Raw genomic sequence first — 14,645 nt, 5'->3', positions numbered from 1 at the left:
GGGAGATGGCAAGATCCTTATCCTGAAATTATTCTCAAAAGAATTTAAACTTTACATTATAGATTATAAAACACATTTTTTTCTAAGATTTATACAATTCCCCGTGAAATTACTCCTAAAAGAGTTAAATATACATATATTTTTACATTATCAGATTTTAAAAAACTTAACAGATATCCCCCTAAGGTAAATCTTAAACACACCTTTTTTTTAAAAAAAGGTACCTCAGGTCAGCTAAGGATGAGTGGCTGAGTCCTGGGGGTTATATGAAATCAATTGGCAAAATACAAAGAATAAAATTCAAGAAAAAAGAAGAAAAAAATAACTTGTGAATGAAATGTAAAATGTGCAAAAAATGTAGGGAAAATAAACTTAGACCTTTGAATGAAGGCCTAATTAAAATGAATTCAGCAGATTGCAATTACCCATTCAGGGCCAGGACTAAAGGAAATGTCTCTCTCTGATCTGATTTATCATCAGCTTTTCAGGGAACTGAGCCAAATAAATAACCAATCTTAGGTGCTTTCTAGGAATCTAAGTTGAGGGGACCCACGTCCTCTAAAGTTTTAGAAAAGACTGGGACTCCAGGACTCAAACCCCAATTTCAAGCCCTAAAGTATTGGCATAGAGCTCTGCAATTCATGCAGATTATCAGTCAGTCAAGTCTCTGACCATGTGCTTTCTTTAGCACTATTAACAGCTCTCATGTTCCCTTTTCTTGGAATCAGACAGAAAGGCATTTAATCACAGTCCTATAGGCTCAGGTATTTGCATTAAGCTTATAAAAAAAGATAAATAATGATTATATATGTACTTCCAGTACAAGATGAGAAAAAGGAAAAATCAATTGCTCTCATAAAAAAAGTTTTAAAAATCATATATATATATACATACATATATATATATATATATAGCTTAGAACTAGAAGGGTTATGTTACCCAAAAATGAGGTTTTCATTCTGTGAGTGTAAATGGATCTTACAAATAGCAGATTTACAATGCACATTCAAATAGAGTACCATAATTTCCAATAGCACATTTTAAAACAATAAAAATGATGTTTAAAATCATATACTTGTTACAACTTTTAAATCTTGGCTAAGAGTTTCTCAACAAATTCTGTTATTGCTTCCATAGCAATTCTGATATGTAAAAAGAAACCTTCTGGTCTAAATTATCCTCAGATAAGAATATACAGGAGCTCCTTGGCTTCCTGTTTTTAAAAAAATCCTGGGTAGGAAATGCTTCTACCCATTTAAGGCAATAATTTCTCTTTTATAATAAAATATATAAAAGCTTATCCTTTTAGACAACAATTCTTAAGGATTTAAAATAAAAGTTAAAAAAAGACCTCTTGTAAAATTACAAGGTAATTCTCAAAGCATGGAAACTTTCAAGTTTCTTTACAATTACCAAGACAGAATAAATTTTAAAAACATGTGCTCTATAAATCCAGTATACAGAAGGCAAGTTACAACTTTAAAAATGTAATGTGAGTATCAGATCAACAAGCTGGTCAAAACCTCTTACCAGTTCTAATAGATTTTTTTCATTATTTGGGAGTTACAATAGAATCACAAACAGAATTAATCTAGCAGCCACAAACTTCATTAACTTAAAATGATTCAGCGCAACAGGAAAATCAACGAAATAAGCAAGATTAATTTACAAAACACTAATTAGCAAAATACAGTAAGATACAAATCTCTTTAAAACAGAAATAAAACTCATTCATTTCCGAGGTTTAAAAGTCTACCCCTTGTTCAATTTAAGGTTCTTCTAATTGAGTTCTGCTGAGTTTAAGGGTTTTTTTAATAATCAGTCTTTGCTCTCAGTTCAAAGTTCTGAGCAGGTATGGGGGTGAATATTTCTTACCCTGAGTTCAGTTTTTAATCACAAGCAAGTCTGAATAGGCCATGCGGCCCCATTAAAGGTAAACGCTAGGTCCACATGGTGTTGGGTCATGGGCTCAGGGCTAGAGAAAAACTTAGTCAGTTTTGTAGAAAATACCACGTGTAGAGCTTGTGGGGGTGGGGGTTGCCTAAATTAGGTCTTTAGAGAAACACGTGGAGGGCTACAAATAGGGAGAAAGGGGAATATACTACCAAAATCTTTAGCGGCAGAGCTGAAGCAGTCTCTGGAGATCAGATCGAGATCTCGGCAAAGGCAGCAGCCGGGGTCATCGATGTTGGGGCTCAGGGTTCTGGAACTAGCAGGATTAGCAGCACCAGAGGCAGGATCAAAGAAGAGGCACCTGGACGCTTGCAGGCTTGTGGCACAGCAAGAATGGAGATCAAGTCAGGAGTCAGGAGATCAGCGGCAGAGACACACTGGCTGGGCTCCAGCATTTTAGTTTCAAAGCCCAAAAGCCCGAATTGGCTGGCCTGACCTCACAAGGTGGTTTGGGCTGGTGGCTGGCTGAATCCCACCTGAGGCAAAAACATGCTATTACTTTTAGCAAAAGCATGGCGAGGAAAGCCACTTTCCTTTTTAAAAAAAGTGCTCAAAAGAGCTGAGCCAGAGGGCCAAAAAGCAGGCATGGCTATCGTTTCTGAAAGGCTATCTGGAAAATTGAGAATTCGATTTCCAAACTTCATAAGGTTGCCAAAATTATAAGGATAAAAAATAATTATGACTGCTATAAATATAAAAATTAGTATTTTAATTAAAGCCATGCTGATAGATAAAGTCATTAGACCACGCGCTTGTAAGAATTCAAAACTGCCGCCCCAGCCATTATTACCTCGAGTCTCTTCCTGAGTCTGCTGGCCAAGAGGCCACTCCCCCCTAACCCAGGAGATTTAAACTGTTCTGTGTGGAGACGTAGGCATTCCCACGCCCAAAGAACCGGAAACGGAAACCCGTTGGATCACGGGAAATATAGTTTGATAATTTCCACGTGTCCATAGAAAATATATATACTTTTAGATGACATCTCCCAAATTTCATTCTTACACCCCCATCCTCTAGGAACTGGAGCAGAGCAGGATTGGGTCTGGGGCCTTGTTGGCTCCATGGCAGAGGAAAGAAGGACATCTGGGAGGAAGAAGCCTGAATAATGGGTACATGAAGGTATGCAGACACAGGGAGGGGCAGGAGAGAAGCAGACTGGGCCAAGGCATCTCTGAGCCGCATCTACCTCCATTGGATGGCCAGGAAAGGAGGCTGAAGTCTACAGATGCTCTCCTTGGCTCTGAGACCCCGTCATGGACCCTGAGAGATGTTTAGAGGCAAAGAGAACAGGTTGGGGGGACAAGGGGCTCTGGGGCTCTCTCTTGAGGGGAGGAATAGGAGCGTCTGAATCAGGATAGCTTCAAGAGATCTGCTCTGGGGTCAGATATGTTTGGCTCCTGACCTCACTGATTAGCAATAGCTAGCCTTGCTCATAAACAGATTGTGCTCAGAACTTTGTGCCTCAGTTTCCCCTAGACTCTACACTACGTCTGGATGTGGGGGCATAGTGATTAGGGAATTGCTTAAGGCAGTGATGGGCAAACTACAGCCTGGATCTGGCCCACAGGGAATAGTTTGCCCATCACTGCCCTAGAGATTTGTGTTGAGACATCCTAGGATGATTTAATGTCCAAAGAGCTCCACAGACAATCAAACTAGATCCTCACAACGAACCTGAGACCTAGTCAGAACTATCCTACTCGTTACACTTCCCACTTGGACCACGAGCTCACAATGCCTTTTGAGGGAGATCTGTTCCTTGGCTTGTAGGTGAGGAGACTCTCCTGGAGGAGGATTCTGCTGAGTTGGAGATTGCTGTGCTGCAGAGGCTTGTGGGTGCATGACTGGAGCTGAAGGAAGAGGCTTGCGTTGGTGGAACCCTGGCTGAAGACACCGCCAGGACTTCTGGCTGAGGAGATTCCACATGGAGATCGAGACCTAAGGGAGCCCTTGTCGGGTGGTGAACTGGAATTCTTCAGACAGCGATTACAGGCCATCTAGCTAGGCAGTATTTTCTACTTCTTCCCTACATTTTTCTTCTTTTACTATATTTACATTATATTAAATTGTTAAAAGCTACTAACAGCTTCCACCTATAAGTCAATACACAGAAGTTAAGGGTTTAAAATTGGGGGAAAAAAAGCTACTAACAGTTATTTTGACTTACATAGTTAATTTTATAAATGGCGACCATAATTCAATTATTTTCATTCATGTATTTAGTCAAACCAATTCTAAATCTCACAAACTTATCCAGCTATGCTTGTGGGGAAAATTTATTAGCAGAGACACCAACAAGAAAAAATAAAGTCTCCAAGGCAGAAAAGAATAAAACTGGGCTCTAGTTGGCAACCAAAGATTCTGAGCCCTGTCAGTGGCCTCCTTATATATCCCAAAACTTGCACTATGGTACAGTACTTTTTTTAGATACGATTATAGTGCAAGTTTTGGTTCCTCAAGGATCCTGACATCTCTTCAGATATCTCCATAGATCCTCAGACATCAAGAAATTCAGATTATATGGGTGGGTCTGAACCACAACTTCCCATTTTGGAAATAGATTATTCCAGAACTCTGCATACATGATTATGGTATATATAAAATTCTATCTTGATTTTTTTAGAGACGTTTAAGCTCTATGATCACAGAATAGCTAACCTAGGAAATCTTGCTGATATGGATGCAATCATGAGTGGAGTTAGGGATGTCACATTCACATGCTGTTTAAGGTAAAATCTTTGGGGATTGTGAATTTTCTTTCTCAGCTTTATTTTCTGGCATGTTTGTATCCTTAAGCTAATGTTTCCTGCTTTTGAGAACAATGCCAGGGGCAGTGAGGCGGTGCAGAAGTTGGGAGAACTTGAGTTCAAATCTGGCCTCAGACACTTCCTAGCGGTGTAACCCTGGGCATGACACCATCCTAATTGTCTAGCCCTTACATCTTGGAGTTGTTACTAAGAAAGAAAGAAAGCCTAAAGAAGACGATCAAGGCGCATGTGTTTTTTCCCAGGAGGGGGGGGTGATCATTATTAATTAGAAAAATGCCCATTGAAACCACTTTGATAGATCACCCCATATCTATCCAATTGGCTATTAGGAAAGAAAAGGAAAATGACAAAAGTTGGAGGGGATTTGGGAAAACGGAGATACTGATGAATTACTGAGTGTTGTGAACTGAGTCAGCCATTCTTGAGAGTAATTTGGAGCGATGCCCAAAGGGCTATAAAACAGTACATACCCTTTCACTCAGCAATACCGTTGGTGTGAATCCCAAAGAGATCAGAACCTTAAAGAAAAAGGACCTCTAAACACTGAAGCAGCTCCTTTTGTAAAGAATTGGAAATCTAGGGAGGGAATACCCATCAATTGGGGAATGGCAGTCAATCATGGTATATGATTGTATTGGAATACTAATTGTGTTCTAAGGAATGAAGAGAAACAGGAGCTCAGCAAAACCTGGGAAGAAAAAAAAAGAAAACAAAAAACAAAAAACCTGGGAAGACTTGTAGGAACTGATCCAGAGTGAAGGAAGCAGAGCTGGGAGAACAATGAACTCAGAGACAGTCATATTATAGGATGGGTAATTGTGAATAACTTATCTCTTCCCAGCAATACAATGATCTAAAACAAACCAAAAGAACTCATGATAAAAAATGCCATCTGCTTCCAGAGAAAGAACTGATAAAATCTGAATCCAGACCAAATCAAAGTTCCCCCTTTTTTCTTAATGTTTTTGTTTGAATTTCTTTTTGCAAAAAGATTAATATGGGAAAATGTTTTACAAGATTGCATATTTAAGATTTATGCCAGATTGCTTACTTTCTCATGTGTGTGGCGGGGCTCAGTAAAGAATTTGAGGCTCAAAATTTTTTTTAAATATTGGAAATTGTTTTTACACGTAATAGGAGGAAAAAATCAAATCTGGAAAGAAAAAAAGAGTAAAATGATCAGCAAAGAACAATATTCTTATTGGAATGAACTACAAGTGATCCTCATGGGAATTGCTTCACCTAGAGCTCATACTTGATTGTACATTGGAGAAATTGTGCTGGAGTTAAAGCTTAATATATCTAATTAAAAAGAGAAGGCCTTTTGCTGCAGCCCAGACTTCATTAGAGCTCCCCACAAGGAGACCTTATGAAACAACCCAAATTTCCAGGACAGTTCTGAGGGAAGTATAAGAAAGAATGCTGTTCACATTCAGAGGAAGAACTGTGGAAGTAGAAACACAGAAGAAAAACAACTGCCTGATCACATGGGTGGATGGGGATATAATTAGGGATATTGACTCAAAATGAACTCCCTAATGCAAATATCAACAATATGGAAACTGGCCTTGATCAATGACACATGTAAAACCCAGTGGAATTGTGTGTGACCTATGAGAGGGGGTGGGAGGAGGAGAGGGATAGAACATGAATCCTATAACCATGGAGAAATGTTATAAATTAATAAATTTTAAAAAATGAAATTCTAATGTTTGTCATCCTCCCTCAATATTTCAGGGCATTCATATAATTTCTCCAGCCATTCCCCAGTTATTGAATAATCACTTTGTTTCCTGTTGCTTGCTGATGCAGAAATCCTCCTATAAATATTTTGGTAACTATTGGATATTTATGTATGTCATATTTTCTTTAAGCGTGTGTAAATGGAATTTTAATTGTTACAAGCAGCAAGATGGCCCAGTGGATGATGTGCTGTGCTTGGAGCCAAAAGGCCTGAATCCCAGTTGGATCTCTGGCCCTTGCCAGCTTTTTGACTTTGGATTATTCAGGTAGCCTGAGTTTTCCCATGTGTAGAATGGGTATAAGAAGAGCACCTACTCCCCAGGGTTGACGTGAGGATCAAATGAGACATTTGTAAAATGCTTCCCAGGCATTAAATCACTATGGAGATACTGGCTTATTTTATGATGACCATTCCTTGGATCATAAGTATCACAGTAAAGTGATGTTTCTTAATGAGGGATTCAGGGGCTTTGTGGCGCTATTAGCCATAACTCCTGGGAATGAAAAAATGAGAACAGAATCAAGGAACTGATTTGAGCTTCTTATTCAAAATTCAGGCATGGAGATAATTCAGGGTGTTAAAAGGAAATCAGGAAACGGATGCATTGTAATCATACACACAATAGGAGAGCAGGAATGAGGACAGCTTTCAAAGTGCCAGGTTGAATTTTTTTGCACTCAAAAAGAAAGTCAGGCTCTGCACATTAGAGCTTGTTTTATGTACAATCCTCATTTCCTGTTTTATGGTGGATATAAAATTTTCACTTCATTTCATGTTTATGAATTTCAAAATTAAAACATTAATTGTCGATGGTTTCCTTTTTGTCATTTCCACTTATTTGACCTGAATTGGCAGCTATTTCCATATTCCTTTCTCTTATCCCCTGTGATTTGGAACATGCTTTACTATGTCATTTCTGCTTCCTGTCCTTTCAGCTCTTACCCACTGGCAATGCTTCCTGGTTGGCATACATAGGTATCAGTTTTCTTGGGGCCATTTTTTTTTCACGTAATAGTTTACATATTAACTCAGCTACAATTTCTCTTCTAATTTGATTTTCACTGATTTTATTCAAACCTTCAAATTTGATGGAATTTTAAATCTCTATTTTGGATTTCTCAACAATTCTCTTCACGCTTTCATCTAGATAAGACATTATTTCAGACGTTTAGGACACTAACTAGGCAATTCCTCTTTCTTTGCCTTCTTCTCAGTGATGGCTGGTAACGTTCTTTCCCCAGAACACAAAGTGCTTTTGCCACCTTCTCACAAACTCTTCATAGAATTATCTTACAGTTTATTTATGATACTTCGGATGAGAAGGAATTCCACTTACCTTCTCTTTTTATTCTCCACAGATTCTCATACCTCACTTGGAGATCACATACCGCCTTCAGAGTCTATCCGGAGAAGCATTTCAGAATAAGACATTTCTCCAACTTTTACTATTTCAACATGATTCTTACATCAACCACAAACTGCTTTTTTCGATATTCCAGGGGGCTCTTAAGGACTGTGGTTTCAAGTGCTGGTTCTGACACTCTTCAAGGTCAAGTTTGGGGTAAATCCCTCGTGTGCTACAGTTTCCTCCAGTACGTTGATTAGGGTTGAACTAGATGAATTTTGAAATCTCTTTCAGCTCCAAATCATTGAATTTTTTTTAAACCCTTAACTTCTGTGTATTGGTTCCAAGGCAGAAGAGTGGTAAGGGTGGGCAATGGGGGTCAAGTGACTTGCCCAGGGTCACACAGCTGGGAAGTGTCTGAGGCCAGATTTGAACCAGGACCTCCTGGCTCTAGGCCTGGCTCTCAATCCACTGATTGCTGCCACCATCCATCCCCATTTTTTAAAAATCTCTGGGATACAGACCTAGTAGTGGTATTGCTGGACCAAAGAGCATGCATTCTTTTAAAGCCCTTTGGGCATAATTCCAAATTGCCTTCCAGAATAGCTCTATCAATTCTCAACTCCACCAGCAATGCATTAGTGTCCCAATTTTGCCACAAGCCTCCTACATTTATTATTTTCTTTTACTGTCATATTGGGCACTCTGCTCCCTGTGAGGTGGCACCTCAGAATTGTTTTTATTTACATTTCTCTAATCAAGAGGGATTTAGAATATTTTTTCATATGATTATTGATAACTTTGACTTCTTCATCTGAAAACTGCCTATTCATATTGTAAAATATTGTTTATATCATATTGTTCTCTTTGGGTTTACACTTGTGAAAGGGAATCCTTTATTCCCTTTGTCTATTTTGAGTTAACACTTTGGTGAACAATAACTTAAGTACCCCTACTTAGTACTCACTAGATTGTGAAGAGAGGATTAACTCTCCTTTGTCTACTTTTGAATTGAATCAACAAAAACTTGAACACCCTACTCTCCACCCTTTCAACTCAATCAGTCAGGAAATGAGAATTCACACCTCAGTCAGCCAGGAATCTGTGAACTCTTTTGATGAGTATTCACCTGTCCAGAAGGTGAGAAGTACTTCCCACAAACACTGCCCCCTGGGCAGTGCTGGGCAATTTGGAAGCTGTGATTGGCATCTGTGAAAAGGGGAAGGGACAAGAAGCCACTATAAAAGGCCCTGAATTTCTGGGACTAGGGGAGTCGACTCCAAAAAGGAAGTCAGCTTAAGGAAGAATGTTGTCTCAAGGAAGAAAGTCAGCCTCAGGAGTCACCTTCAGCTCCAGTCATTGTCTTGACCTGCCTCTTGGAGGGAACTTATGAGAGTGGATTGCTGGCTTTCCCTTCCTGTCTCCTGAAGAGAGTTTAATTCCTGGCTAAGTTGAATATCAGAGCAATATTTAGATAAGCGAATGCCTTCTTTATCCGTTTGTATTTCTCTGCTTTCATCCTTTCCACCTCTTTTGTGAATAAAAGCTATTAAAGTCATTTTGACTTTGAGCAATAATACTTTAGATTGGCAACCACCATTATTATTAATGATCTATATACTTTAGGCAAACCATTAAAATTTAATTTTTACTTATCCCTTTCACAAGTGTAAACTCAAAGAGAACAAAGAATTCCCTTTTACAATTCCTGCTGTGATTCTTTGGGAGACTAGTCTCCCCAATGAATCATTTTACATAATCTGAAACTCCAATAGTTAGAGATAAGAGGGAAATGAAAGAGATAGGAAGAGAGATAGAAAGAGAAAGAGAGAGCAAACCAATGTTTGTTAGGTACATTGACAATAAGCCAATTAGGAGGCAATCCCCTTTGGCATAGAAGTTTACATTCAAAATAAATGCATTACAACCCCCCATAGATCAATAATTTATATTCCAAGGTTCATTCTGGGTCTTCTGATGCTGTAGAAGTTTCTTCAGGCATCTTCATAGTGCCCTCTTCAAACATTTCATCTTCTAGATTCAAAGAATTATCGAGATCATTCTCCTGAAATGTTTTTTCTTGAAAAAAAATTTTAAATCTTGGTTTTTATGAGAATAATACAATATCCCTTGACCATTTGTCAATTGCAGAGTGACTTGCTTTCTTATGAATTTGACTTAGTTCTTTATATATTTGAGAAATTAGACCTTTATCAGAGAAATTTGTTATAAATATTTTTTCCTAGTTTGTTGCTTCCCTTCTAATCTTGTTTACATTGGTTTTGTTTGTACAAAACCTTTTTAATTTGATATAATCAAAATTACTCATTTTACATCTTGTATGTTTTCTATCTCTTGTTTGGTCTTAAATTCTTCCATTCTTCATAGACTTGACAGGTAAACTATTTTACATTCTTCTAATTTATTTATATAATATCACTCTTTATGTTTAAATCATATACCTGGGCCACCAGCCATCACATTGTTTTTTAGAAAAATTTTCCATGGTTCCATGATTCATGTTTTTACTTTCCCCTTCACCCTCCCAATCCCTCCCCCCATAGCCAACGTGCATTTCCACTGGTTTTAACATGTGTCATCAATCAAAACCTATATCCAAATTGTTGATAGTTGCATTGGTCCATCACATTGTTTTTCATTAGTTCCCTTGATATTGATCTTTTGTTCTTCCAGATGCATTTTATTAGTTTTCTAGTTCTATAAAATAGTTTTTTGGTACTTTGATAGGTATGGTACTAAATAAGTAATTTAGGTTGGATTGTTATTTTTATTATATTAGCTTGGCCTACCCATGAGCAATTAATGTTTTTTTCCAGTTGTTTAGATCTAGTTTTATTTGTGTGAAAAGTGTTTTATAATTGTTTTCATGTAATTCCTGTGTTTGTCCTGGCAGATAGACTCCCAAACATTTTATATTATCTAGAGTGATTTTAAATGGAATTTCTCTTTCTAAGTGTTGCTGCTAGATTTTGTTGGAAATATATGAAAATGCTGATGATTTTCTGTGGGTTTATTTTGTATCCTGCAATTTTGCTAAAGTTATTAATCATTTCTATTACCTCTTTAATTTATTTTATGGGATACTCTTAGTATGCCATCAGATCATCTGCAAAGAGTGATCCTTTAGTTTCCTCATCACCTACATTAATCCATTCAATTTCTTTTTTCTTCTCTAATTGCTACAGCTAGCATTTCTAGTACAATATTAAATAATAGTGATGATAATGGGCATCCTTGTTTCATTCCTGATCTTATTGGGAAGGCTTCTAACATCCCCATTGCAGATGATACTTACTGATGGTTTTAAATAAATACTATTTAAAATTTTTTTTAAGGAAAGGCCCTTTTATTCCTGTGCTTTCCAATGTTTTCAATAGGAACAGGTATTGTATTTTTTCAAAGGTTTTTTCCTGCATCGGTTGAGATAATCATATGATTTCTGTTAGTTTGATTACTGATATGGTCAATTATACTGATGGTTTTCCTAATATGAAATCAGCCTTGCATTCCTGGTATAAATCCCACCTGGTCATAGTGAATAATCTTTGTGACATATTGCTGTAGTCATTTTGCCAGCATTTTATTTGAGATTTTTTGCATCTGTTCATTAAGAAGATTAGTCTATAATTTTCTTTCTCTGTTTTTAGTCTTCTTGGTTTAGGTATCAGTACTATATTTGTGTCATAAAAAGAATTTGGTAAGATTCCTTCTTTGCTTATTTTGTCAAATAGTTTTTATAGTATTGAGATTAATTGCTCTTTAAATGTTTGATGGAATTCACTTGTGCATCCATCTGGTCCTGGGGGTTTTTTCTTAGGGAGTTCCTTGATGGCTTATTCAATTTCTTTTTCTGAGATGGGATTATTTAAGTATTCTATTTCCTCTTTTGTTAATCTAGGCAATTCATATTTTTGTAAATATGCACCAATTGCCTTAATTTTCCTCTTCATTAGAGATAAGATCATCCTTTCCATTTTTGATACTGGTAATTTGATTCTCTTCTTTTTTAAAATCAAATTTGCCAATTCTTTATCTGTTTTGTGTTTTTTTTTTCAAAAGAACAAGCTCCTGGTCATATTCATTAGTTAAATAGTTCTTTTACTTTCAATTTTATTAATTTCTCCTTTGATTTTTAGAATTTCCCATTTAGTCTTTGACTGGGGGTTTTTTATTTGTTCTTTTTCTAGTTTTTTTTAGTTGCATGCCCAATTCATTGATCTTTTTCTCTATTATGTTGATATAAGCACTCAGGCTTATACTCCACCCCCACCCCCTACTGCTTTAGCTATGTCTCATAAATTTTGATGCGTTATCTCCTCATTGTCATTCTCTTCAATGAAATCCATGATTTATTTTTATGATTTGTTCTGTGACCCACCAGTTTTGGTGACTTAGATTATTTAGTTTCTAATTAATTTTAAATTTACCTCTCCATGAACCTTTATTAATTACAGTTTCATGGCATTATGGTCTTGAAAAGTTGCATTTATTATTTCTGCTTTTCTGCATTTGTTTGCAATGTTTTCATACCCTGATACACTGATGGTGAACCTTTTAAAGATTGTATATTGTGCTCCCACCCCTGTAGAGACTTTTTCGATGTACCCCACCCTGAGACCAAATGTTGTGCTTGTCCCATGCCCCCTCACCACCACCTTACCCAACAGAGGGGAAGGAGAAATTGTTTCCACTGGGTTGCTAAGGGAGGGGTGGGTGAAGTGAAAAAATGTCCTCAGGCATAGTGGAGAGAGGGAAGGGAGCAGCTCTGCCCAAGTCCCTCTGCCTTACTAGTAATAAACTCTGGCTAGCCACTGTGTGCATGCTCACAGAGAGGGTTCTGTTTGCTGTCTGTGGCATGTATGCCATTGGTTCATCACCATGGCCGTAGTACATGGTCAATATCTGTATATGTACCATGTGCTGCTGAAAAGAAGGTACATTCCTTTTTATCCCTATTCAATTTTCTACAGATATCTATTAACTCTTAACTTTTCTAAAATCTCATTCATTTCCCTTTCTTCTTTATTTTTTGTTTCAATTCATCTAGTTTTGATAGGGGAAGGTTGAGGTTTCCCACTAGTGTAGTTTTACTATCTATTTTCTCTTTAATTTCCTTTAGTTTCACCTTTCAAAATCTGGATGCTATATCATTTGGTGCATATATGTTGGGGTGCATGGGGGCTTCAGGGGGATGAGCTCCATGGGTGGGGCAGTGAGGATGACCCCAGGGATAGAGATCTGCACCCAAGCCCTGGCTTCTTCTTCCAGACATCCCATTTCCTCTCCCATGAAGCCAACAAAGCCCCAGCCCCAATCCCGCTCTGCTCCAGTCCCTGGAGGATTGGGGCCATCCAGGCACTGAGGACCCCCCCAAAGTGCCTCCCTGCCCCCCCACTCCTCTCTGGAAGACAAAGTCCTGGGGGGCCTGGACAGGCTCTGAAAAGGCACAGGGAAAGGTTGCTTCCTGGCACAGGGGGGAAGAGAGACTAGCATGGAGGCAGGCCCAGGGGGAGATACTTCTGGCTGGACAAGAGCTAAGTTTGGGGGGGCCCAAGCCTACAGGGAGTACAGGAACCCCTCCTGGGGGGCAAAATGGGGGGAATGACTGTGTGTGGAGTGGAATTCTAGGAGGCTCATCCCTCCCAATCACTCTAACTCACAGACAGGAGCCTTGATAAGATACTGGCAGAGAAAAACTACTTTCTTTGGAGAAAACAGTGGAAGGCAGGAAAGAGGCAGGAAAAGGGATTCCACTCACACAAGCAGTGTTATCAGGGCAAACATAGCCTCACTTTCCAGGCCTACAGAACAGAACACGAAGGGCTCCTGAGAATTGGGGTTCCAGGCCAAATAGTCCTCTGGGAATGACCCACTAAATGTCATCCCACACAGGCTGGAAGCACCAGGAGGGACGTGGAGGAAAAGCTCTGGGAAGCAGCTGAGTCCAGGGGCAGCCAGATGGCTCAGAGGAGAGAGCCTGGCCCAGAGAGCAGAGTTCTGGGTTCAAATGTGTCCTGGGACACTTCCCATCCCTTCTGGGTCTTCTGGAGCCCAGACTCAGCCCTGACTGTGACACAGAAGGGGAGGTTTAAACAAGGAGGGGAACAAGGCAGGGAGAGAGCTGGGAGAAGGCAGGGCTTGTGCTGGGGAGGGAGAGGGACAGGGAGAAGGAGGGGAGGCCAGGAAGGCCCTGCTGGGGGCTGGAATGGGGAGTCTGAAGGCCTGAGAGGAGGCCTTGAGGGGGGAAAAGCCTTCCTGCTGGGGGAGGGCAGGAGCCAGGCTCCTGGGGGCTGGCAGAACTAGGAGGATCCCCCCTGAGGGTGCTGGACCTTCCCTGCTGCCTCCCCTAATGGCAGGCCCAGCCACCTCCCTAGAGGCCTCCCCTTCTGGGCCTCCCTTTAGGCTCCCTCCCAGCTCAGCCTGGACAGGCCCAAAGCCTAGAAGGAGAGTCTGTAGTCCAGGGAAGGGCCTGGGGGCCCCCCGACATCCCTATCCCAGGGGAGGGCAGGCCATGCCCAGCCCAGGCCTGTGTATTGTCTCCTCCTGAGCCCCCAGAGACAGCAGAGAGGAATTCAGAGCAGCAGCCCTCGCTCTGAGGCCAGAAAAGGAAGAACTGTCCAGGGAGAGCCTCCCTTCCAGGACCTTTAGCTCTTCTGTGCCTGCTGGAGCTCAGGCTGGAGTCAGGGAGGCCTGAGTTTTCCCCCTGTAGGAACCTGAACAAGTCACTTTAGCCTGCTTGCCTCAGTTTCCTCTCCTGTCATATGGGCTGCAGAAGGACACAGCAAAGCCGCCCAGCCTCTCTGCCCAGAAAGCC

General features: G+C 39.8%; 1 protein-coding gene across 1 annotated transcript in view; it reads left to right on the top strand.

Moving 5' to 3' along the window:
* LOC123240693 (zinc finger protein 420-like) overlaps window positions 1–14,645 on the top strand; it is a 38,020-nt gene that overhangs the window by 4,673 nt on the left and 18,702 nt on the right. Inside the window, exon 3 of the mRNA XM_044668412.1 lies at window positions 3,724–3,785. Coding sequence (XP_044524347.1) covers window positions 3,724–3,785 — 62 coding nt within the window. The remainder of the gene's footprint in view (window positions 1–3,723; window positions 3,786–14,645) is intronic.

Source organism: Gracilinanus agilis, chromosome 3, assembly GCF_016433145.1.
Source record: "Gracilinanus agilis isolate LMUSP501 chromosome 3, AgileGrace, whole genome shotgun sequence".
Classification (NCBI taxonomy): domain Eukaryota; kingdom Metazoa; phylum Chordata; class Mammalia; order Didelphimorphia; family Didelphidae; genus Gracilinanus; species Gracilinanus agilis.
This window is presented reverse-complemented; position numbering and strand designations above follow the sequence as displayed.